This window comes from Panthera uncia, chromosome F1 (assembly GCF_023721935.1).
Source record: "Panthera uncia isolate 11264 chromosome F1, Puncia_PCG_1.0, whole genome shotgun sequence".
Lineage (NCBI taxonomy): Eukaryota > Metazoa > Chordata > Mammalia > Carnivora > Felidae > Panthera > Panthera uncia.
In genome coordinates, this window is record NC_064813.1 from 22,959,774 (window position 1) to 22,987,242 (window position 27,469).

Genomic DNA, 27,469 nt, shown 5'->3' on the forward strand with positions numbered 1-27,469 from the left:
TTTCATTGAGAGTTTATAGTATTAAGTAATATAGTCTTGTTCCTTTCATAATAAATTTGTTTTATAGTTTTTACTTTTATTGTGAAAATGGTACTTAATTTAATCCTAACCAGTTGTTACTAGAGAGAGGTTGTTTGCATATGTATCTTATTTTTACCCTCTTTATCAAGTTCTTTTTTTAATGGTATTTTTTTGAATTGAGAGTTGCTTTGAGTTTAAGCATACAATACAATTGAAAATGCAATTTGATCTTTTCTTTTCCTATATTTACACCTACTCTTCTGTTTTCTTATCCTTTTGTGTTAGCTAGATTTCCAAAATAATGTTACATAATACATGTATCCCCAGGGTAATTTTGCCAAAAGCACAATTTTTATTACTAGACAAAACAGCACTACGCCCTTTCCTATCCTTCTAAAACTAGATTAATACAATTTTAGAAAAAAACTTGAAGGTTTTCTTTTTGTTTTCCCTTGAACTTAGGGTAGCCTAGTGTAAATGAGCTCCAAGCAGCCAGTTTCCGCTTTCTCTTCTTTGGTCGCCACCATAGTTTTCCTGATTGTCAAATTCAAGTGTACCTTTTCCACAGCTTAGAAGAGAATGTGGAGACTCCCCCAACCCCCCCCCCTCAAAAAACTTAAACTTCCCTAGTCAGATAATCCTACTTAGAGTACGCATAAACACACCTGTCTGTACTTTCCTGCATACCTGTATTTCCTTTAGTTTTTCTGGTTTTATAATATGTCCATCTTCCCTTCCTTCTTTGTTGGATTAACTCTACTTTTAAATCTGAGCTCAAGTGTCAGTTTCCAAAGGAAACCCTCAACTCTATTCTTTCCTATTCCCTGTAACCTTTCCTAGCAACATAAAACATGTCACAGTTAGAGTTTTCCATTTATTTTGTGTGATTATTTGGAAATGTTTTCCCCAACTGGACTAAAAGATCCATAAGGGCAAATCTGGTGTCTCTTTTTGCCTCGTTTTACCCCCAGTACCTTGCACAGTGCCCATCACACAGAGGACCCTCAGGACTTGCTTGCTGGCTAAGCACAGAGATTGAGGATGAGGCAGCATGGGACATCAGTGCTGTGGAAGCACTTTCTTGTAGGAACCCCAAATAGGATGCTTCTAGTGGCTTCATTGTATATTCATTACAAGAGGTTTAACCTACTCTTAGCCTTCCAGTGGATTTTAAAATGGTCTTATAATTCATAGACCTACAATAATGAAATACAAGTTTTGTAAATAATCTGAGTTCGTGTCTTTATGAAAATATTTAACCACATTAGTACCCTCAAATCATCCAAAATTTTGTATTATTGGCATTGTCATGGCTTACTGCATGGGAATTTCACTTTTCAAAAGAATATTATCTTAAAATATAGTTATGATCAGTGCTGTTTAAAATTTACTCTATTTCATATGTTCTCATGTGCAAGCTTTCCTGAATTGAGATATTTAATAAATTTTAGACCTACAGTGTAAATCTATGTACACTTAAATAATAGTATTGTTTAGTGTATTCGTTGGCATATTTACTAATCCCCATTGAAGACTTGTCAGTTACTAGAGTCACTCTTCAGTTTGGAAGAATGTTTATTTTGTAATGGCACATTTTGCAAAATGAATATGCAGAAAACATGTGATTACATGATTAAAGGCAGTCTTTTACTCTTCAGTGTTAATGTTCACTGCTCTGCATTAACATGTTTTTCTTTCTTTTTTATTTCTTCATTTTATTGCAACAACCAGTAGGCTGTTAAAAGTGTGATAGTAAATATTTTGAGTAGGAAAGTAGCATGAAGCTTGTTTCTTTCATGTACAGATCCCGAAATGGAAAATGAAGAACAACCATCCTCTGAAAATGATTCTCAGAGTGCTGAACAGATTACATCAAGTTCTCAGGAGGTTGATTTGGTTGATCAAGGGTCTCCTGAGGAAAGTTCTCTAAACTCTCAACCAGAATCATTATCTCCAGCAGATACGGACAATGCTGCAAGTGTTTCTCCTTCTGAACAGATTTCTAACCCCATGGAAAACCATGAGACTACAAGTCTTGATGGTGAATGTACAGATTTAGATAACCAGCTTCAAGAACAATCAGAAACTGAGGAAGATTCCAATCCTAATGTTAGCTGGGGTAAAAAGGTCCAGCCTATAGACTCCATATTAGCAGACTGGAATGAAGATATAGAAGCATTTGAAATGATGGAGAAAGATGAACTATGACTCACTAAAGAATCTGGTGGTAGGTATTTAAAAAGAAAAGCCAAACTGTGGTTAACAGACACCCGAATACTAAGCAGGCTCTCTAATGGGAGTCTTTAAGTATGGTGATGAGCAACCACGTTCTGACTGAGATAGTTAACATAGGAATCTGGAGCATGCCGTGTTAGAACTGACCTTGCTTAAAACCGTCCCATCAAAAATGGAAACTCCCAACCCTCCCCCTCTCCCCACCCTGACCCCATGACAGCGTCGCGTGCCACCCTGCAGCACCTCAGGCCAGGAAAAGATTGCTGGCCTTCCTAGGAACCAGATTTCTGCAGTCTTGTCAGATAGACAAGAAACAAATTCGGTTGATAGTGGAGAGGAGAATAGGAATTTGTAGAGCTTTCTAATTAAAGGAAGTTCGGCTTTCTTGGTTTTGGGGTTAGAGACTCTTTGGGGAAAATACAGATGAGTACTGCGGGCATTCTGGTTATGTTGCCTTCACAAAAACACTCAGAGTGACCTAAGTGATTGTGAAGCAGATGCGTTCATGGTGAAAGCAGCCTTTGCTCATCACTTTCACTTGCTTCATTGTGTAACAAATGATCAAGAGGACTTGATTTTTTTTCTCTCCTCACAATGTCCTTTTCATTTAAACCAAAGGTGAAGCCAGTGTACTTTTTCTCAGTGAGTTCTCTGCATAAAGGCTAATCTTTGGGACCAGGATAAAAGGTCATATATTGTGGAAATTGGTTACTTAATGCTTCTGAAAAATGGAACAAGGGGGAAACTGTAATGTTGTGATAATGAACTTGCCATTGGGCCTTCCATAGGGAAAGCTGTGACTGACCTGAAATGGCACTTAAAGTTCTGTCCTTGTAGGGCAAATTATAAATCTTTTCCAGTTCATCGCTCTTAGAGGTGATTACCTCTAGCCATCAGCCTTACTCCATCCCATGTTTAGTATGCAATTTGAGCCACAAGGGCCACATCGCCAGTAGCTGAGTACATTTTGTTCCATTTTTCTATCTTAGGGAGCCATAATAAAACTGTGGTAGTAATCTGAAAATCCTAGGGAAACTACTATTTTTCTTCTTTGAAACTATGGTTTCTAAAGTTGCACCTAAGGAGTCTGTCACATTTTCTGTTGAATCATGTTTTTAAGATGTTTCATTTTTGTTTTGTTTTAACAAATATTCCTTCTGATATGGACTTGAAAATTAGTCTATGGTAACCTGTGTAAAAAACTTACACAGTAGCAACTAACAAATAGCCATATAGCTTAATGAGAATTTCTTTTTCTTTTCTTTTTTTTTTTTTTTTTTTTTTTTTTTTTTTTGGTGGCAGTCTGGTGCTAGCCACATTTAATTTTTTAAAAATTGTTGTTGATATCCTATAGACAGCCCTGTAGTTGAAATCATGGTTTTATTCATTTTATTTATTTTTTAAAACTTACCTAAATCAGTCTAAAGGAGTATTTGTGAGACTTAATTTTCTTTCTCTTTACCATGACATGACCTAATAGTCTTTTCTGAAAACAGTTTTGAGGTACTAATGAACTTAAACTGTATATGGAGCTGTTAAGAGAACAGCAGTGCTGTACTGTAGTTATGTATATTCATGTACAGTGTGTCTTAGATCCCAGGTAGACATATTCTTTTGTAAGGGGATGAATAGCTGCTTTCAAAAATTCCGGCTAAATGTAACTGGGTCAATGAGTAATAAAACTAATAGAGAAGACACTTTGGGGGGGGAGAGGGGTGGGGAAGAGTAGTATTATAAGACCATTATTGGCCCTTAATTAAACCTGACACTAAAGTGGATATTTTAGTCTTTCTGCATGTGAAATTTGGTGTAAGAAGATAGAACTATAATACATACAGTATATGGAAGGATAGATATAGTGCTTTGTTCATCTTAATTGCAAAGCTGCCAAAATAGCTGAAGCTTAATTATTTGACTTGCCTTGATTTGTAGGACTGGGGCTTTGAGAAAAGGAGATGTTCCTCTAAGACTTTGATTACAGAAGCCTTATATACATTGGTTTGATTTTGTATTTGTAGCTCAGAGTCATTGTTGTCTAAATCCAACTTTCTAAGTTAGCAAAACAACATAAAAAATTTTTTTTTCCCACGAAGATCTCATGGTAACAAGAACCAGCTTACTCTCCCTTCCTTTGGCCATTAGGGGGAGTTGTTGCCATTCATTGATATCTAGAAGCAAATTGTTCACTTTTTTAGAAAAGTGAATCCTTAAAAAAAAAAAAAAAGAAAAAAATTTAAGAAATTATACTTTATACCCAGAAAGAATCATATTTGATTTTTCCCTAGTTAAGGTATAATGTTCAGCTTCAAAACTCCCAGCATTATCATTATTCATTATTATTATTATTATTATTATTCAATGTACTGCCATGAAGTTGTTTTTGAGTTCATTAAAAAATTCCAACAGCATTAGGTTTTTGTTTTTTTTTTAATGTTTTGTTTTTTAAATACCTTTGATAGACGTTTTATTTACTTCCTAAATATTCGGGGGATTCTATGAGACCCTGAATTTTAGAAACATCTGGTCTACCTCAGTTAAATGTTGACTGCATAGAAATAGAGATGAAGTGATCGCCACAGCCATAAAATTGTTTGAATAAGAAGGATTTATACAATGTTTACAAACCTGGAATCAAGTAAGGAATTTATCTGAAAGTGAAAAGTTAGATATTAGAGCAAGTGTTTAATTCAGGTATTTTCAAGTTTTAAAACTTAACTTGTTTACCTACTAAAAATAGCTATAGTTTTTCTGCTTACGAAAGTCCATTGAAATGATAATACCCTAATTTGCAATAATTTTCCCATAAAGTTTTAGGTATGAAAGAATTGTAATTTACTGGATATGTTTAGGATGGGATATTTTGTTGGCAGTTTTTTTTTTTTTTTAACATGTAATAGGCTTCCAACAAGAATACAGTTGTTTCAAGAACAAATTATTTTTTGACATTATACTTTTCCCTTTTTCTTCACAGTATTAGTAAAATGATAAATTGTGCACTCTCTGGTTTTAGTTTCTAATATGCTTATGCTTTTGAGAATTTTTTAAAAATTCAAATTATCATCATAGCCCTTTTTACAATAAAACCAGCATTTGTTCTCTCACCAGACCCCATGTCAGATTCATTATAAAGGAAGCTCAGCATAAGTAATTCAAATCGTGCTTATAATTTTGGAGGTGGGAGGGCTGATTTAGTAAATATTCCAACCGGTCGTTTTATGCACAAGGCTTCAGTCAGAACATAGAAAAAAAAAAAACATTCTGTGAATGAAATATTGTATGTTCAGATTTTATAAAAGACATTTTTAAAAGCCCAATTTACAGCCGTATATTTTCTTATGATGTAATTTATGAAAAAGATGTCTGTACTAACAGGTGCTGTAACACTACTGTTGTTGGATTTTATTGTTTGGTGATAAATGTATACAATATTTCTAAGGGAAACTATGTACTGTGATGTAAAAGTCTGGGCAAAATGTATATAATCTTTGTATATAATTGTGTATTTGATTATAATTACTGATTGTAAAGATTTAATAAAATATGTAAATATTCTGGTCTAGTTTTAATTTGGATTTTTAGCATCACTTTGCCTATCTTAAAAAAATTTTTTTAATGTTTTATTTTTGAGAGAGAGAGTGAGCGAGCAAACAGATGAGGGGCAGAGAGAAAGGGAGATACAGAATCCGAAGTAGGCTCCATTCTCTGAGCTGTTAGCACAGAGTCTGACGCAGGGCTCGAACCCACAAGCCGTGAGATCCTGACCTGAGCCGAAGTCGGACGCTTAACCAACCGAGCCACCCAGGTGTTCCATGCCTATCTTTATACTTTGGTATCTTTTTAAAAATTTTTTTCATCTGTCTACCCTTTAATTTTCACTTTACCCCTGGGGGAGTGAATCTGGGAACAGGTTAAGGTATAGAAACAAACATTGAAGAGCTCCACAACTCAAATAGTGCCAAGGACCCTCAGAGCAGAGTTAGAGGTAGTAATTCACAGTGTCAATACTGGTTACATATTTATGTTTTGAGTTTACTTATATTGAATAAAGTCAGTTCTTTTGACATTGTCATTTAAAGTAACCCCGAGCCTCTCCTGTTAATTCCAGTGAGGCCATTTCCTTTTAGCAGCCCCTTTCAAATATGGTGATACTGTGCTCTTCATCTGTACTGTTCCTGGAGTTTCTGAGCACAGACATCTTGAAAGACCTAATAATAGTCACTAGTATCAAAGGGTAATTGCTTTCTTTAAAGACGACCAAGTTGAGACTTGAAGTTCTAAGCATCTTACTCAAAGTTCCGTATTTGGTGACTGGGCAATGGGATGGGAGCCCTGGTCTGTTTCCTGTGCCCATGGTCCTTTCCGTGTACCTTCTCCCTTTCTCTGTCTTTACTCCTTCTCCCACCCCATTCCAGTTTCTGCTCCCCTTTTGCTCAGCCACTACCTTCCCACCTGACCACTTTCTCCTCATTGGGGATTGAAGTGTAGAAATGGTAGCATCCATTCTCAGGTTCTTTGGACATTAAATCTCATCTCAGCCTGCCTCCATTCCCCTAGGACATTGCACCACTATTTCAGGAATAGTTTAAAGGATCCAACAGCATCTCTTGGAAGATTTCAACAGGGAGGTTGCCTTTCTTTCCTGGGTAAAGCAAACTTAAGAGTTCTTTCTACTAAGGGGAGCTAAGTAATGTAAGGGTTGAGAATGGTACGTGTCAGCATCGACCTGCTAGTCAAGTTTCTAATTTCCAAAGCCTTGCTCTTGATTGACTCTAATAAGCCTGCTGGTCTGTAGTGTTCCTCTTCAGTGAAGTAGTAAATGGGAGGCCAGTGATGACCCTTGGGGATCCTCTTAATTCATAAAAGACTTCACTCATCATTCCAGATGACAGAGAAATGCTTAAGTCAGTGGCAAGATGAAGTATAATGCTAAATGAAGAAAAATCTAGAACTGTATGTAAAGTATTAACTCTCTTGTATATGTGGAGACTCTTTATTCAACAAAGACTTAGCACCTCCTGTGTGCTAGACATTATCTGGGGCCTGGGAATGTGAACAACGCATAGTAAAGAAGATAGGAAATAAAATAGTTAAATAAATATGAAAATGAGTTTATGAAGCAAAAGAACTTCCAGTGAGAGGATAGTGATGGAAATCAGCACGGTGTAGAATTCTCTTTTAAAGAAACAAAATATCAACTACGGTTATCTATGGATTATGGGCAATTTCTGTTTCCTTATCTATAACTATCTCTGTTTTACTAAGTTTCCAAAACAAGCATTATGACTTTAAAAATAAAAACAGTCTAGGTCAGTTAAAGGATGAAAGGGAGAAAGAAAAATATCACACCAGAACCCCTACCATCCTGTGGTTCTGCACAGTTCAAGTCCCTGACGTGCTAGACAGCTCTCACGGACAGAAGCCGTGAAGGAGAGCAGAATACGCCACCCCAAAATACGCCACTTTGGTAAATTGATTATGGTGAATTAAAGTTACTTAAGAAACAGCCAATGCAAAAAGCAGACACTCTGACCTTCCTTTGTCCCCCTGAAAAGAGGAAATCAATCTCGCATGGGAAAGGTACCCTCCCTGAGCCAGGAGGATGGAAAGCATCCTCATCACCAGAGATAGGGAAGTTAGGGCTAAGAGGGTTGTCTGAATAAACCTTGTTACTTGCTACACCGGATCCAAACCCTTTTGTCATGCCAATTCTTTACATTTGTATTACTTCCTTCCCTAAAAGGTATAAAAAGCTGCTTGCTCTGGTCATTTCTTTGAGTCTCATATTTTTATGGGCTCCCATACATACAAAATTAAACTTGATTTTCTCTTGTTAATCTGTCTTATGTCAATTTAATTACTAGACCAGCCAAAGAACCTAAAAGGGATGAAGGGAAAAGCTTTTCTCCTCTACAGCAGCATATAGCTGGGATTCAAAAGTTTCTCAGGAAGAGTATGTGGATGGAATAGGAAAACGAAGGGGATCTAAAACAGCCCTGAGATTGCTGGCATTTAAGGCATAGGAGGAAGGGCTTGTATAAAACGGAATGAGAAAGGGCAGGTGGAGAGGGAGGAGGAAAATGAGGACAGAACAGTGTTACAAAAACCAGAAGGAAAGATTATTTCAGGGAAGAAAGCTGGCAAATAATCTAGCCCAAAGAGCTGGTGCGAGCAAACTCGCTACATAAGAATGTAGGTTCAGTGTGGCTCTATCATCTAATGTTTGAGAAAAGCCAGAAAAGTAGGTGAAATTCCACCTTAAACATTGTTCAGGTTGAAATAGATGTGACAACAAAGTCCTCCAGTTTGCAGCCGCTGAGCTGGCAGATCCTGAACCTCCAAATGTCTAGGCTCCTCCATTTTCAAGGCACCATTCACCAGTCTCCTGTTCTAGATTTTATTATGTGCCCCAGAGGCCTCCTCAACTCTTGAGATTTTCTGGCTTAGTATCCCAAATGGTGATTATGCGGCTTTCCAAATGGAGATTACTGGTTTAATCAGGCAGGTCAATGGGGGAAAAAGTCTCACCCATTCACCTTCCTACAATTCTAATGTCAATCATTGACACCTTCTTTGACCTGAGGCAATGAAAGTTCCTCTCCTGAACCCCATTCAGATTTCCACTCCATCAACTGGTATGGCCAGACTGCTGACAGCTTGACCCCAACTTCCTTCTAGGGTTTCCCTGACTCCCACCCAGGATACATCTATCTGTAAGCCTCTGCTCAGCCCTACAGTGATTCCTTTAAATTCCCGCAATAATCTAAGAGGGCTAGTCCAGTCGGCTCTCCATTCATAGGCAGTATGATGACTAATGCCTTCTTCATAGACCAGATAATAAAAAGAGCTGCCACTTTTTGAATCCTCACGAGGCATAAACAAACACTGAGCACGCTATATTAGTGAGTCCTTACCCTTATAACAACCTTATGACATGTCTATAATTTCATAGGTCAAGAAGAATAAGATTCAGCAAAGTTGAGTGGCTTGCCAACAGGCACAAAGCCAGTTAGATGGATCTGGGATTTGAGTCTCGATTAATCAAAAATTTTTTTATCTTTATTTATTTTTGAGAGAGAGCGAGAGCACAAGCAGGGGAGGGGCAGAGAGAGAGGGAGACACGGGATCTGAAGCAGTCCAAGCTGTCAGCATGGAGCCTGATACAGGGCTCAAACTCACAAACTCAGATCATGACCTGAGCCGAAGTCAGACACTGAACCAACTGAGCCACCCAGGTGCCCTGAGTCTAGATTAATCTAAATCAGATTACTACGCAGGGTGCCTTTCCTAACTATGCACAGTAATCCATTTGAACCAAGGGTTATTATGGCTGCTAAACAAGGTCGAATCAGAGATCCTTATAAACAGTGTTCTACTGCTAACCAGCTAGCCACAGAAGGGATCTGGGAATTGAAGGTACTTTGCATTTACCAAAGGGGTAGGAACAGGAGAAAGGACTGCTTTCATATTCAAGCTTATGGCCTCTGAGACAAAAGATATTTACCTTATTGGAAACCCTTCAAAAGACAAGGGAGGTAGGTCTCCCTCTTTCCAAGGCAACCGCCGGTTTCCCAGATCTTTGGCTGAAATATATTATCATCTCCAGCCAGAATGGCCAGACTTAGGAGACATCTATAAGCCATACAAGAGTGGGTTTACCAGCTCATCAGGGGACTGGGAGCCCCTGGAGAAAACAGAAAAGTTTCTCCTACTCATCTTTTCCTCACCTATACCAGTACCTGGCTCTTGGAAGGCACTTATTGAACATTTCTGGAGTAAACTGAATGAAATACCTGGTTGTGAACAAATGGACAGACGAAAGAGCTATGATTTGCAACCACTGAGAAGTGTAAAAAAAAAAAAAGAAGTGACGTACCAGCTTTGAAGACAGTTGTATGAAGAAATCCCAAACTATTTTTGTTGCTGTTGGAAGTAGACATTGTAGGGAACACAACTCATGTAGTGAGCTCAGTGATTTAGAGCCAAAAGAACTCTGTTTCTATACATCATGGATTCTCCTCATTGGACAGAAAACAGAAACCAGAGGTGGGAAGTGACCTGACCAAGGTCACACATACCCAGGACTGATTAAGTCTTCAGGTTCTGGTGCAACTGTTTTCAAAGTCATTCTCTGTGCTTCACAGCCTCGGTACCTTCATTCCTTTGCGAGTTAACATTCAGCCAGTGAGATAATTACTAACTTCAGAGCTGCCTCTGAGGTGCCTTTGGAAAACTCCAGGGCTCCACTGAACACAGTTGAAAAACTACTGACTTAAGATAATTTATTGCTCGTTATTTAAACTTTGAGCACGTTCAAGCAAAAACGTCTTTTAATTCCCAGAAAACTGGCTATTCTCATTGCCAGCATTTATTCTTCTCTTCCTTTCCTGATGAATAAACCAATTAATGAAAGAATACGCTGTGTACTTTCTTTTGTCCTGTTATTCATCTGAATTAATGTGTGTGGGCAAAGCTCAAAGATACAGATCTTTTTGCCTGGTGGGCCCTCTTGTGGGTCTTAAACCCAAGGGTTCCCAAGCTTTCTTTGTGGTGATGGCAGAAATGGTTCTCTTTAGACACAAACCATTGAACTGAAATTTCTAAATTTGAAATTCTGGGTAAGATACAGAACCACAAAGATAAACAACCTGTTTGTATTTGTATTGGTAAAGCAATAATGGAGAATTCCAGTCTCATGAACGTCTGGAGAGGCCTCATGATTAGCCAGTATTTCTAAACCTCTGTAAAATTCTCTAATAGCTGATAGTAATAATGGTCACATAGTGGATGTTTACCATATGCATAGCACTTATAAAGCTATGTGAAATAGGCATCATTATCGTTCCCATTTTATGGAAGAGAAAACTGAAGCCTAGCAGTTGGGGTTTTAACTCAAACAGACTTTGGCTAAATAAAGCAGGGTGGTGGGGAGAATTCTTTGGAGGGTTCTAGTTGTGGCAACAAGGGGGATCTGGGGGAGGTAAGATTTTCTCAATGTGGGAAATCTGAAGACTGAGCCAGACTGCTGAGATTAGAATCCTAGCTTTACCCCTTACTCTGTGTGACCTTGACCCGGATCTCTCAGTTTCCTCATCTGTAAAGCAATATTATTAGAACCTATTGTTCACTATTGCGTAAAGTGCTATGTAAATATGCATTTAAGTCTCCTCCTGTCTGCAACTGCCCTCCCTTCCTCTCCCCAGAGATTGCTGTCCTTGAGCTTCAACTATAAATTCCAACTATATTAATCAATTTTGTGTTACTATTAGTAGGAGTTTTGGCCATGTGATGTGTTCTTGGACTTCTGATGGGTCCAGGTGGAGATGTGGGGAGAATACCCAACGGAAGAAACAGATCTAATCCCTCATTCTCTCAAAAGACAGCAGAAAAGATCCTTTGGAACAATAGAAGCTTTCAAAAGCCGTATTTGGGGAAGAAACAAAGGAGTGGCCTGGATTATTTTTATAGGTTTTGTGCAACAGGAGACCAGAGTAATAAATTAAATCTCACAATGAAACAAAGTACATACAATTGAGCAGGGCACGTCCTGGGGACTTTGGCTTTTGTTACTACCCCAAGAACTCCCAGGGGCAGGACAGCCATAAGGGGAATGCTCACTAGCTCTCCAACGCAGTCCCTGAAGCTGCCTCTGAATAACACTGGCAGAAATGATCCCGGAACAGCCCTGGAAGCTGTTACACGAAAAGACCTCCACCACCCAGAATGGGTGCTGGTCTCTGCACAGACACAGAGAAAGAGCCCCTAATTGTCAAAGAGCTGTACTGGAACAGTGATGGAAAGGATTTAAGAAAGAAAGGAAAGGAAGGAAAGGGAAGGAAGGAAGGAAGGAAAGGGAAGGAAGGAAGGAAGGAAGGGAGACAGGAAGGAAGAAAGGAAGGAAGAAAGAAAAAGAAAGAAAGAAAAAAGTCAAGAAAAAGGCAATTATTCTGATAAAGTACCGACTTTACAAGGACAAAAACCACAAAGCCACTTTCCTGGGAATTCTCACATCACATCTTTCACAGTGTGAAAAAAGCACATTGCACAGCACATCTGCCTGGAAAAAGTAGGGGAAAATATCTCCCTCATGTAGCCTTGGGCCACACAGAGATTTATAGATTCAAGCTGGGACGTCATTTTTCTTTGGTTCTAGAGGGTTGCATCTTTAGTTGTTCCCCCCCCCACACACACACACACAAATTTTCCCTGTCACATATAAAAAACAAAATTCCTTCCTGAAGCCTCTCATTCCACTACTTGCATTGGAAGTGTCAGATCTTTAATGCAAACCTACTTCCTTGCCCTATGACCTTGGCAAGCTACCTAACTTCTCTGAGACTTGGTTTTCTCCCCCATTGAATATTGGTTTTGTCTACCCAACAGGCTTTCCTCCATTTACTCTGTTAAGTGGGCCCCACCATGGAATTGACACTCTAGAAATAAAAGCGATCAGATACAATCTTGCTTTGGTAGCCTGTCTGGCAGCCAAGGGGCAAGGTCATAGCTTAAATTCTGTGAGTTGGGACTTTGAATTTGAGGCAGGATCACCTGGAATCTGTTCACAAGAGAGTGGGGTCAGCCACTACCTTCAGTCTCCAGAGACACAATGACAACATTTGGGGCCAGGGACACTGACAGGTCTATCTATGTCGTGTGTGTGTGTGTGTGTGTGTGTGTGTGTGTGTGCTGTGAGGGACTTATTTGTTTCCCACCCCTCATGTTTCTGTGGGGTAGGCCCTCTCTCAGGTAACACCCTGGCTTGCCTCTCCATACATTTGTTACCAGATTGGTGAACTAGAAGCCAATTTGTCTGCGGAAAACATTCTTCCTCGTCTACTTTCTACTGCGTAGTAAAAGGAATCAGTACTAGAATCAGTACTACTGCGTAGTAAAAGGGAAACCTGGGTGTTCCTGCTAAGCCAGTTATTGGGCAGGTCAGTCTGCCTAAATCTGTAATGAGGTATTAGCACTCCTATATTAGTCCACAAATTTATCACTTTTTTAAAACTTAAGTTTATTTCAGAAGGAAATTTTATATGAGCATCTTTAATGGAAAAAAAATTATTTGTAACTTTAAGCATGGGATAATCTTTAAATATGTGATTATTAAAAAATAATCATATTTGTGTAACACTTAAAATCATCTTCACATCAGTAGTATATGACTTTTACTTTGAAAAATGCTTTTATTATGCTTTACTTGCCTCAGTTGTTGTTGTTGTTCTTTTTAATGATAATAGCTGTTCTTGTCCCAAGGTAAGAAATGATCAGTTGCATTGAAATGAGCCTTAAACGATATTTATACAGCTATATCATTTAGTAGGTTTCCATGACAATTATGCAAATTTTACTTTCTCTTTATTACTCTAGCTTTCTAGTAAGTATTGAAATCAGGTAGTGTGAGTCCTCCAGCTTTGTTATTGTTGAGATTATCTGAGCTATTCTAGGTCCTTTGCATTTCCCCATAAGTTTTAGAATAACTTGTCAATTATTTCAAAATTCTTAGAAGAATCATGGAAAGCAAATGAGATAATGCATAGAGAAACACTTTTGAAAGAATAGCATGATATTTAAGTTATATTTATTGTCATTAATGCAACAAAAAGAATCACTCCAGGGGCATGCACCTGTATTTCTACTAAAAGTTAAGAAAAATTCTGAGTCATTTAATTTTCATAGGCTTGCAGATGAGAAAGATAGTTCTTTATCCTCTTCCAAAGTATTCTAACTAAGCTTGTAATTATATGCAGTTTCATATTCAACTGATATTAATTAAATGACAATCATGTATATATTGGCACACAAATATGCCTTATCTTATTCAGTTTATTTCTCATAAAAATAGTGCCCTCCAATGTATCAACATGTGACAATAACTCAAAATTTTTCACACTTAGATTCCACTCTTAAAATTTTATCCTAAGGAAATCATCAGAGACAGCACCCAAATTACGTGCAAAATACTTTTTGGAGCCTTATTCATGATAATGAAAAATTGGGAACAACTCAAATAAACACACCTGAAGGATTTGTCAAATAAATTGTGATGCAGAAACATAATTCAATACTATTTAGTTGTTAAAAACATTTTCAGAGATTGTTTTATCACATGAGAAAATATACATAATATTGTATAAGAATAAGATTATTGGTTAAGCATCACGGTTATTATTTTGTTGAAAAATATGAATTAGAAAAAAGCTATAAGGGAATACACCAAAATGTTAATAATGATTATTTCTGGAGTGATACTATTAGAGATGTCTCTTTCTTCGCAGACTTTGCTGGGTTCTAAATTGTTCACAATGAATATGTAATTTTTGCTTTCAGTTTTCCCATTGGATGCCAGAACACACTCTGAATTGGATTAATCTTCAACTCAGCAAATACTCTTCTCATTGGCCCGTGCACACTCATTATTTACTAATATGTTTATTATAATTAGTACTCATAAACCCAATGATCAATATATAAACTAGGATTCAAACAAAAGTTAACATCTAGATATGGATCCTCTCTTAATCCCATTTGCCATTTTTCTCTACCCAAAAGAACCACCTTCTCAAATCTCATCATCCCATTGTTTTCTTTTTTAAAAAGTTGTATCTAATTGGTACATAGCCCTAGAAAGCATGTGTTTTTTTTTTTATTATTATTATTGTGGCTTTAATTCTTTTAAGAGGGTAGCGTGCATATGTTACCTTCTAGAAATTTTTTCGCTTAATATTGTATTGTTAAGATTCATCCACTGGAGGGGCGCCTGGGTGGCGCAGTCGGTTAAGCGTCCGACTTCAGCCAGGTCACGATCTCACGGTCTGTGAGTTCGAGCCCCGCATCAGGCTCTGGGCTGATGGCTCGGAGCCTGGAGCCTGTTTCCGATTCTGTGTCTCCCTCTCTCTCTGCCCCTCCCCAGTTCATGCTCTGTCTCTCTCTGTCCCAAAAATAAAATTTAAAAAAACGTTGAAAAAAAAAATTTTTTAAAAAAAGATTCATCCACTGGAGCTCATTTATTTTGATTTTGATGACTATTCAATATTCCATTTTGTGAAGATATTATTGTTTATTCTGTAGGCTATTTCCAGACATTCTTGTATGTGTCTTCCCAGTGCCCCTTTGGAACAATTTCTCTTGGATATAAACCTAGGAGTAGAAAAGCTTATCATAGGGTATGTGAAAGTCTACCTTTCAAAGATAATGTCAGGGTGTTTTTCCAAAGTGGTTGCATCAGTCAATATAAATTCGCACCAGCAGTGTATTAAGAGGTCCTCCTACCGATCTGTATTCTTACCAGCATTTGGTACTGTTGATGTATTGCTTTTATATTTTGGAAAAGAAGAATGTTTCTAAAAACAAGAACAAAACCAAAACTGCCTTGCTCTCCTTTCCCCCAAATTCTGGGAAAGATTTGGGGCACAGGGGGTGGTATATAAAACGATTCCTCCACTAACAGCTTTTCAAAACCTTCTAGTTCTAGAAACCCTGCCCTAGCAATGAAGTGGAAACAGTGCGGGGGTTGTGAGAAGGTAGAGAAACTGCAAAATTTTGTGTCATGGGGACTCTTTCCAACAGATGATGAAATTATTCTGCAGGTCTGAATTAGAAACCTCTCTCCTACTCTCCACCTCTCTCTCTCTCCTTCTCTCCCTCTCTCCCTCTCCTGAGATACAAACACTGGATCATTTTTTATTCTCTGTAATATGTTCCCAAGACATTCGCTTTGCAACCCTCCTTGCAAATATCAGAGAACTGACCTGCTTATCAAATGTTTTCCTTTTCTTGACTGCAGAGTGAGAACCCACCCGTTATGCTAAGTGGGGCGACGGCTTCCCTGCACAAGCACTGTAAAGAAAAAGAAACTCAGCACTGAGTTTGAAGGCCTATTCCAATAGTGCACACTGCCTGCCTCTCCTTTCAAATCTGAGCCCTAGTTTCTATCACTTTGCAGTAGCCTGGGAAGTGATACAGAGCGCCAGATGGACATGAGGATGTGTGATGTGCCCATCGATTCTGAGAAAGGTAGGCAGCCTATTTTCAAATACACACACACACACACACACACACACACACAAACAGGATAAGCTTGAGGGCCAAACTGCTTTGCAGCCTGGGATGATCACTCAGCCCAGAGGGTGACTCCTGGAGGTGGAGCTCCAGGGCAATTTCACAAGGTAAATCAGCCAGCCATGAGACCGATTTTCCCAGTTCAGTTTAGCAAGGTGCTCTCAGTGCTCTAGGGAAAGTAGGGGAGTCAGGGAGGCAGTTAACATGCCACCTTATTTTAGATAGAAATAGAGTAGCTTCAAAATAGTCTATTTAACATATTTCGTTCCACAATTAATTTGCTTATGAAAAAGTTTCCTCTATTTTAAAGAAGGTTTAGAAATCATTGCTAGTGTTTAGACCTTGAGGTCTAAAGGAAACAGAGATATAGATTTGAAATTCACTTTGGAGCAGCAGAATTGCATGGAATGAGGTTAGATGTAGATTCCATGTTGCAGAAGGCAGGTCCATGTGATTTCAAAACCAACCAAGCACAAAACAAGGCTGGAACATTCTGATAAACATTAAGGAGGGAAACCCAAGACTCTTACTCCAATATGAGGAAGATTAATGAGGGGGAGGAAACAGTACCAATTTTACTCACCATTGTTATTTTCGTGCCTGGTACAGTGCCTGAAAAATATCGGTGTTGAAAATATTTGATAGAGGAAGAAAAAGAAAGATGGAGGCAAGCATATCATGTGGGCAGGGCCAAGGTCTCTTTACAAAATAGTTGTAAGACTTTTCTAAAAAATAAACATGCACAAACACACATGAACACACACACACACACACACACACACACACACACAAAGAACCTTTTAGTTTTTCACCAGAGGGCACAATGAAGAAAGATCCAGAATAATAGCAAACATTTACTTCCTCTAGAGAAAAAAGCCCAACAACATATCTGTGACACATCCCATTTTAAACAGCATTGGTTCTTTGAAACTTCTAGGAAAAATTGGTGGTGAAGTGAACCTCTAAGAGTTGAATGAGCTCGCCTGCTATCTAGAGCTGTCAATGGAGAAATTACATTTTTAAGAGCAAGTGCCAAAAATGATTTGGGCTTAGCAGTAATTGATTCTAAGCCATTCTATCTGGAGGTAGAGAAGTAAAAGCTCTACACTTGGTCCCTGACCATCATCTGAAATCACCAGTGCATAGGAGGGCATTCTCCTTTCTGTTCACAACAGCAGGAACGGCTGAGTAGGTGGAATGCAGGCGTTTTTTTTTTTTTTTTGCAAGGATCAAAAAGAAGCCATAAGTCAGCACATATTTTAAGCAAAGGACATAAAACATTGCTCTATTTGGCATCCTCTCTGACAAAAAAAGAAAACTGTGTATATTTTCAAGAAACCATGCTTAACTGACTGTAACTCTGAGGCAGTAGAAGATGCTGGTTCATTATAAGGACCAGTTACTGAGCTATTTTGAGGATAAGCAACAAAATCCAAAACTGGGTCTCAATCCACAGAATGAAAGGTTGAGGCAAGCTCAACATAGGGACAAGACCCGGTCTTATTTGCACTCGTGAGAGAATCCCACACGAGTTGACAGAGGCTGTGAAGCCTCCATGGGCCTGGAATTGGGCAGAGTGGCTCTGCAAATTTCAGGTTGGCCCTCACCAGGAAGGGAATAAGCACAGCATTGAGGCCATGTGTTTAGTAAACCGGTAGGGCAATAGTTTGAAGGGAATAAACTATATTCGCAGTGCTTTCCAGTGGGTTTAAATTGATAAGTTGCACTGGACCCTACCAGTCAGAGCAAACCACAAACACGCCTTCAGGGAAAAAAACCTTTATTAGATTATTACAAATTTTTGAGGTTTTAAAATAAATTAAACTAGATGAGAAGACATGACCAAAATCCAATCCGAGAGAAGTGGTCTGCAAAACTGAAGATATTTGTGCTGAGGTAAAGACGCTGAAAAAAGAGAGGTGTCAGTCTGGATTTGAGCTCCTGTGGTCACACTCAGCCAGTTCATGCCTGGTTGATTATGTCCCCAGATCTTACCTCATTCATGGTTGTATCTGCCAAACCCTGGCCCTTCCACAAAGATGTGAGTCTTTTGGATGCAGCAGTAGGTTTATATAAGATTTGAAGCCAATAAATTCTAAAGTTGACCCCTTCCAGATTCTATTAATACATGGTCTCGGCAGCTTAGCCAAAGTCTGTGTTCTTGCTAGTTCCCCGGCCTTGACAAGCCAGGAACATGTGGGTATGGCTTGCATCCACCCAAACATGGAACAGATATAACTCCTCGTTCACTATTTATGAGTCCCTAGTCTGTGCCAGGCACTTTGTCGGTCCTGGGGGACAACGATGAGTAAAGTAAAGTTCCAACCTCCTTGAAGCACCCCTTCTAGTTTTAGTCAACAATTCACTGATGGAGATTAGAGAAGAGCAGTGCATTTCTTGAGGGACCAGGCATAGTTTTAAAACACCCAGAGATCAGGTTTTTAAAAAGTCACTAGGAAGATTAGACCTCTTTCCGCATCTTTTCTTCACCATTCAATCCACTAGTTCAGTTGTGGATGCAAGCCCCAGCACAGCTATAACAAGGGTAAAGAGGAAGGGGACGTTATTTACCTGACCCCAAATCTTCATCTTAAGAGCCATAAGTAGAGAATTTACTATTTTTTTTTTTGAGGGGGGAGAGATAGAGAGTGAAAGCAAGAGCGAGAGAGAGAATCCCAAGCAGGCTCCATGGTGTCAGCGCAGAGCCTGGTCCATCTCCGGAACCGTGAGATCGTGACCTGAGCTGAGAGTCAGATGCTCAACCGACTGAGCCACCTGGGCGCTCCAGAGATGAATTCATCATAATACAATGCTGACACCAACTGCAGTGATAAAATTTCCCCCAGAGAGTCCCCATTCTCAGATTCTCCTTATCCATAGATTTTCTGTGGAAGAAGGATTTAAGCTGTAGAAGTTGCAAATAAGCAAGGCATTTCCCAGGGAGAGTTTAGATTAGAATGGTGCTAAAGATGTGCCTTAAGAACACTGGGACTTCTCAATGGGCAGGGCATGAGAAGTCTGGATCAGAGCAGCAGTCTCCAGAGAACCAGGAGATAAAGCAGCAAGAGGCTGTGTTTCAGAGAAAAGTTTCCAGCTAGAGTTAGTGTCTAACCATGTACGTGGAATCGAGAGGCTTTGGCTAGTAGAAGTTCATTCACAACAGGAAAGAATAGTTTCAGTCAACAGTTGGAGGAAAAACCTGGATGCCATGGGTTGAGGGGGAAAATGGTGGTAAGGCAGCAAGGGCCCTTGAGAGTAGACTCCACGAAGAATAATTGCACTCACCTCCTAGCTGGCTTCTTTGCCTCTACTCCCTTCTGCACACCACTTGCTCCTAAGGGAACACTCTCAGGCTTAAAATCCTTTGATAGCACCATTATCACCTGCACACAAATGTCACACTTCTTTTTTTTTTTTTTTTTTAAGTTTATTTATTTTGAGAGAGAGAGAGCCCAAGTGAGCAGGGGAGGGGCAGAGAGAGAAGGAGAGAGAGAGAATCCCAAGCAGACCCTGCAGTGTCAGCACAGAGTGCAACCTGGGGCTCTATCCCACGAACTGTGAGATCATGACCTGAGCCAAGATCAAGAGTCCGATGCTTAACCGAGTGAGCCACCCAGGAGCCCCTAAATGTCACACTTAGCACAGACATCCCATCCTACCCAAACCTGAGTTTCAGTTATTTGCTTAACTACCCCTCTTTGCCATTGGATTGGTTCCTAACAGATATCATCCCTTAAATGAAGGTACCATCTCTTGTTCGACATTTTACGTTACCCCAACTTCTACCCATTCCCATTTGTCACTCAACTCATGTAGTTGAATGAATGGAAAAATACGTGAGAGATGAATGGATGAATGACTGAATGTTACCAACACTGACTGTCTTTGTTACAATGGATTTCTGAGTCTCAATATGGCGGTTGAAGATAATTTATAATTTTCCTTTGTGAAATGTCTCGTCAAGTTGAAAGTTTCTGTATAAATCCAACATCCTGTTGTTACCTAGTCATCACCGAAGTGTTTTATTTTTGTAGTTTCAGTTACCTTGATGCTTCCTCGTTATAATTAGACAAGTTCAATTGGCATGAAGATCTCTGATTGGAGTAGGATTGTCTCGGTGAGATGACAAGGGTGTCTGGAAACACTACCTGATAGCGGGGCACTTAGATACAACACGTGTCCAGTTCTGTCGAACCTCTGAGTCATGCTTGTGGGATCAACCGAGTCACCAGGATGATAATCAACTTTGCTTTGTGATTCCCCTGTCGGCACATCTATTTTAGCTCTTCTGGCAGAGCTGGGGACTTGCTCTACTAATTCACTGTGACGTTGCTTTCTAATTAGGTATCTTGACACAGCAGGCATTCTGGTCTTGAACATTTCCTTTGTTTCTTTAATGTGCCAGCAAGCTGTCTGACTTTGAGCTGCCTGATTTCAGATGTTACCTGCAGTGTAAAATCAGAACACAGATAAGGCACTCAGTCCAGTGTGTGGCACCGGGGTGGGGGTGGGGGTGGGGGGTCTTCGAGAAATGTTTGTCACATTCTCCTGTCCGTCTGTGCCTTCTGACCTTCTGGTGTTTTAGTTAACCTCAAAGATAACGTATTAGCTTTGGAAGGCTTAAATTTTTCTGCATCCCCGAAGAGAGTCCAGTAATCCTATAAACAGATACTACGTGGATTTCTTTTTAGCCTCATTTCCTTTTAGCCTCACAGTAACCCTAGGGGGTACGCATTTTTACTTCCTTTGTTTTCTAGAGGGAGAAGCCATAGCAGAGAAGTCAAGTTCTGAGGTTACAGAGTGGGTGAGGAAGGGCGGTGAACAAGAACACACATGTGCCTCTTTCCAAAACTCTTGTGTTCAACCGCCACATATACTGCCCCCCACAAGACGCTCTGAGCGGCCGGCACTGCACTGGAGACTATGCCGGTCACAGATGGAGGAGACTCAGCCTTATCCTTAAATGGCATCCTTCCTGGCCAAAAAGAACTGTGACCCCAGGTGTTAAGTGCCAACACTCTCTGAGCCTGGGGAGATTCCAGTTCCAGAGCCTGGCCCTTCCTAACCCCTTGCTCTGGGCTGTGCCCTCAGAGCCCCATCTGGAATGTGGAGGAGGAACTTCCTGCTTGCCCCCCCTCTCCAGCTCCACCCCTAATATCGGCCCGAGGGGAGACAACAGCAGGTGCTGCTGCCCCCTCCATGTTCTGGGAGCCCATTGTCTAATTTTGCTCAGGCCTGGCCTGCTTCCCTTTCAGCCCCGGGCATGTGGGCAGAGTACAAGCTAATTGGCAGGGCTGCTCCAAATACTAAAGAACACGGAGCTGCCTGTTCACCAGCGGGAAGGCCGTGTTCCCAGCTTGTGCTCTGACATTTTCTGGGGCTTGGGCAAAGCCACCTGCCAACAAAGGTGTAACGGATAAAGGGCAAACAGGGAGAATCAGGTCCTGATGGCTCGGCAGAGATAACCCCCAGGGGAGGGGACGCAGCTGAAATCCAAGCTCAAGATGCTTTGTCCCCAAGGAGGAGGCACGACTTGGGGAGAGGGAAGGGGTCCAGCAGAGTCAAAGGCGAGCTCATCCACTCCAGGCCTAAGGGTTCCCATCCTCCAGGTTCCTGGGGGGCACAACAGGGCTGAGGAGGAGGCTGCGGAAATGTCTGGGGTCCTGGTGACTGTCGGGTGCCTGTGCTTCAGCCGAAGGCCAAGTTCCCTGACCTGCACAATGAAACCCCTCACAGACGGGAGCCCTGAAGGAGAAAAGAAGTTTCGCACAGTAGAGAAGGTGTGGACTTTGGAGCCAGACAGATCTATCTCAACTCTCAGCTCTGCGGCTGACTGGAAGTAACAGTACCATGACTCTACTGATAACACTTGCGACAACCCTTTAAGGGAAATCATCTTTTAATCTTTATTTTTATTTTTTTATTTTTATTTTTTTTTTTAAATTTTTTTTTCAACGTTTATTGATTTTTGGGACAGAGAGAGACAGAGCATGAACGGGGGAGGGACAGAGAGAGAGGGAGACACAGAATCGGAAACAGGCTCCAGGCTCTGAGCCATCAGCCCAGAGCCTGACGCGGGGCTCGAACTCACGGACCATGAGATCGTGACCTGGCTGAAGTCGGACGCTTAACCGACTGCGCCACCCAGGCACCCCTTTTTTTTTTTTTTCTTTTAATCTTTATTTTATAAGAACTGGAAGCCCTTGCCTGTGGAGACATCCTCAGGGAGTATCGGTGCCTGGCCTGGGACTTGATTCCGCCTGACAGAAGTCCACACTCTTAACCACCAGGCCTCCCGTGCAAAGATGCTTTAAGTGGGAACGTGACATATGAGACAGACAGTACCTGTCCTCATAGAGAATGAGTTTCTTAGTTTCATCATCTCGAACGTGGGATTAATAATATGCATCTTTGAGTTTTTTGTGAAAATTAGAGCTGATACAAAAAGGCATGGGGGAGAGGTCCTTGAGGGTGGAGGTGGGGCTGGGGAGAGGCCCATCCCTCTCTGGGTGAAGAACTGCAGGGTCCAGGCTTGTTGCTGCTGTTCTTTTAAATTAAACATCTTTCAAGAAAAACACGCTGAATCAAATGGAACAATTGTTGAGTCTGAATGATGAGGTCATGGTTTTGTTTTCATTTTTATATTTTCCAAATTCAAATCATATGTATTACATTTTCTCTGTATAATTGGAATACATGTTGATGCATTAATTATGCAAAATACAGAAACTGAAAGGAAGAAAAATATTTACTTCCCATTGTTCAGAGATGACTACTGTTGAAACATTTTTTCTTCTTTCTTTTTTTCCAGTGTTTTATTATTTGCTTTTTTTTTTTTTAGGTTTCTTTATTTATTTTGAGAAAGAGAGGTTGAGAGTGCACATACATGAGAGCGGGGGAGGGGCAGAGAGAGAGAATCCTAAGCAGGCTCTGTGCCATCAGCTCAGAGTCTGATGTGGGGTTCCATCTCATGAACCCGTGAGATTATAACCTGAGCCTAAATCAAGAGTTGGGCGCTTAACCGACTGAGTCACCCAGGCGCCCCACTTAATTTTTTTACAGAATTGGTATCATCTTGCACTTTCCTACTTTTAAAATGTAATATATCATGAACATTTTACCATGGCATCAAATACCTCTTAATACATAGGAGAATAAATGGTTGCTTTTAAATTTTCTTTGCGAGGTGGTTCGTTACTTTTGTAGCGGGAAAAAAAAATCTACTTAAAAGAACTTCACTGTGTTAAAAATATATTTGTGCGTTGCTCTGGGAATGCCCTGCTTTGCCCAAAGGTATAGTGTGCTAGGTTTTATGTCTAGCTCAGGCCAAGTGGAGGGTGATAATCCTCCGGTATTAATCATGACGTATGGAATGGAAATAGGAATAGTTGGTTTTGTGAGGACTAAATGAGATCAGGTATGCGATGTTCCTAGGAGACCATGGGCCATATCAAGTGCTCAGTAATGACCAAATTGTGTCAGTCAGCGACAGTGCACGGAGAACAAGATGGGTGTTGGCCGGGAATTGGAGGCCAGCCCTACCTGTGTTGTGCTGGGTCTAGCTCTTATGGGCTCTTACAAGCCAGTTGCTAAATTCTCAAGGACTTTTGAGCTGGTTTGTTAAATAAAGGCTGTGAAGCCATCTGTGGATTGAAATCAGTCTTAATGGGAGACTTTACACCACAGAAATGGCAAAGCAGCAAATGCTACAAATCAGGGCTGTTTCTTTGTTGATTTACTTATCTCTTTAGCCAGCACACCACTGGTAGGGACAATCCAGAGACAGGCTGTGCTATGCCCAGAGTGGTTGGAGGTCTGCAGAAAATGCTTCTGAGGGCCCGTGCAGTTGATTTCATACGAATGGTAAACATGAGCTGAAATCCTGGTCTGACTGCTGCTTTAACTGGCAGGAGAAACAGGGAAGTGTATGCATTGGGGAGCCTAAAAGGGCAAACGAGAAGAGTTCTTGTTTATTCTCCCAGAACAGAAATAACTAGATGAACGGAGGAGGCAGCAGGAGATAGGGGGACTTGTCATCCAGAATGACAAGGACTGGTTAGTATGAGTGAGTGGGAAGTTCAGGGTTAGAGAGAAGGCTGTAGGAAGGGGTTGAGGGATGAAGGCACACAGAAAAGATAAAAAAAAAAAAACAACAATCAAAAGGAATAGTATAGAAGGGAAAATTTAACATCACAAAAGTGTTATTTTCCTCAATAGTAACATGTATAATTAACAGAATTCTAATTAGAATCTAGGTAGAGTTTTTACTTATTGGGTACATAATCTTAAAATTCATGTGGAAGATTAACTGTCCAAGAATAGCCATAAAATAATGAGGAAAGGATAGTAGGGAGGACTTCTTTACCAGAAAATAAGTATTTGCTAAGGCCACTGTAATACAAACAGTACATTGTAGCATAGGAATTTTTAAAAATCTATAAAATTCCTGGAACAGCCTAATGAGCCCAGAAATAGATCTCAATAAACATAGCAAGGTACTATACCAAATGAAAAGGTAATATTTGAATCCAGTAGGGAAGGACTGATAAATGTAATAAATGGTGCTGGCACCATGTGCAATCCATCTAGAAAAAAGTAAAGTTGGATCCCTATCTCACACCATATTCAAAAAAGGAAGTTTTGGGGCACGTGGGTGGCTCAGTTGGTTAAGCCTTTGACTCTTGACCTTGGCTCAGGTCACGATCTCGTGGTTTTGTGGGTTCCAGTCCCACATCGGGTTCTGCACTGAACAGTGTGGAGCCTGCTTAAAATCCTGCCTCTCTCCCTTGAGCGTGTGTGCAGGCACATGCATATGTGCGTACGTGTGCGTGTGGGCGCACGTACGTGTGCGTGAGCGTGCCCGTGCTCTCTCTCAAAATAAACTTTTTTTAAAAAAGGAAGTTTTGATTGTACAAAGCTCTAAAGTAATAAAAAGACAGTTTAAATAGAAATTTCAGCATGCATATTAAAAACCTGCCTGTTGGGGAGAGTATTTTTATTAAGATAGAAAAACCAGAAGCCATATACCCCTATATATGAACGATTGACACTGATAAGATAAATTCATATATTGGGATCCACAAAATGGAGGGGCCCCCAGCGGCCCAGCCCACATCACAGATTTAAATCTAAGTCAGCCTGGACTTCTGGGAGACACCCATCAAGGAAATCTAACACACTAATCACAATTCTCCAACTTTATGTGGCTTACTTTACCCTAGAAAATAGGACCCGCTAGCCTTTGCAGGACATCTCCTAGCTTCTAGCTAAGCATGCTGTTTCCAAATTTCTTTTCTGATGCTGTCTAAAACTTGCTCCTGCCCAAAATTCCTCAGGAAGAGCGTTCCACTTCTTGTGAGGCACTGTACTTGTTTAATCCATGGATTGTTTTCCCTTGAATAAAGCACATCAAACTCTTTGCTAAATTGTTTTTGTTTTGTCATTTGATGGCACAAATTTTTAAAACTTTTGCATGGTAAAAAATACCATAAACAAAATCAAAAAACAAATTATACATTTAAAGGAAAGTATTTGCAAGAAAGATTATAGATACAGAATCTATAGTTAATACCTATGATATCAAAGAGCTCTTCAAATTAAGAGTCAAAAACCAGTTTAATAGGAAAGTGGGGAAGAGATACAAATCCGCAGTGTTTGGAAAGCGATTCCAAATATCCATAAATGCATGAAACACTGGAGTCTAGTGTAGCAACTGGAGTGGTTAATCTTTTCTAGAGACAGTCTAGCTTGTGGTGTGGCCTTGACCAAGTTATTGAACTTTCCTGTGACTCTGTTATATCATCTTATAAATGGGGATACTCAGAATACCTGTCACACAGGGTCGTTCTAAGGATTAAGAGCTACTCTATGTAAAATGTTCCATACAGTGCATGGCAGATAGTAAGCCCAGTGCAGAGTAAAGTATTATGTAAGCACTGACTATTGTTATGAGTTGGGGGAATGCAAATTCGAATAACAGAGCAATAGCACTCCTTACCCATCAGGCTGGCAAACATTAAAACCGTGACTATATTGCTGGTGGGAATTCATTGGAATTCATCAGAAGAGAGTTTTCTACTAGTGGAAATGTAGAATGTCATGATCATTCTTGGAGCACCTTCTGAGAGTATCTCTAAACATTTTAAGTTCATCTACTTCTTGACTCAGCAATTAAACTCTTGGGAGTCTATCCTGTAGAAATAAAGCCACTAGTACAAGGATATTCGCTGCAGCCTTGTTTGTATTGGAAAACAAAGTGAAACCAAATGAGAACCTATCGAAAGGGGAAGGATTGAGTAAAATCATGGCCTATTCCCAACCTTGTAATATTATTCAATCTTTAAATAGAATGACTTTGAGCTTTGCCAATTGACTTGGAGAGATTTTCACAATATGTTTTTAAGTGATAAAAGCAAACTTTACAGAAAGTATGGGGGAAAGTGTTTTTGTAAAGCAAATATTGGCACCCTTATATACATGTACACATGTTTGTGTATTGTTATATAAACATGAGAATGTTAGAAAGACCATACAAAGGGTTATTGAGTCTGCCTTTATTGCATATTCTGGTCATGAAATATATACATGTAAGTATATATGCAATATATATATATATATATATATAAGCTCAAAGAAGTATGAGGAAGAGGATTGAAGGGATCTGAAATCCTACCATCTGGAGATAATCACTACCATTAATGTTTTAGAGATCATCTTTCATACATTTCTTTGCACATATTCACAACTTCCTGTAGATGAGGTGTGTGATATCTTGATAGAAGAAATATATATTTGGTTTATGACCAGGTTTATTGGCACAAGAGCGTCTAAAAGTCTTGGTGTTTCCAGAGTGGCAGGGTGAGAGGGACAACTTCTGTTATTCATAATAAGCTTCTGTCAACCCTACCTGAGTTTATGCTAATGAGGTGACCTAAGGTACACCCCTACATGGTTTCAGGTCAGGGCTAGTTGCCAGAGGAACTAAGCAGTGATTACAGGTTTGGAACTTTCAACCCTCCCCGCCCCCCAACCCTAGGGAGGGGAGAGAGGCTAGAATTGAGTTAATTAACCAATTACCAATGATTTAATTAATCATGCCTAAGTAATGAAACCTCTATAAAAATCCTAAACGATGTGGTTCAGAAAGTTTCTGGAT

General features: G+C 40.0%; 1 protein-coding gene across 7 annotated transcripts in view; it reads left to right on the forward strand.

The window, feature by feature from the left end:
• The window catches only part of EDEM3 (ER degradation enhancing alpha-mannosidase like protein 3), a 68,956-nt gene extending 63,149 nt beyond the window's left edge, over nucleotides 1–5,807 (forward strand). For all 7 annotated transcript variants that reach the window (XM_049634086.1, XM_049634084.1, XM_049634085.1 and 4 more), the window contains one exon: nucleotides 1,826–5,807. In XM_049634086.1, coding sequence (XP_049490043.1) covers nucleotides 1,826–2,229 — 404 coding nt within the window. In that variant the 3' untranslated portion in view covers nucleotides 2,230–5,807. The remainder of the gene's footprint in view (nucleotides 1–1,825) is intronic.
• The last annotated feature ends 21,662 nt before the right edge of the window (nucleotides 5,808–27,469 follow it).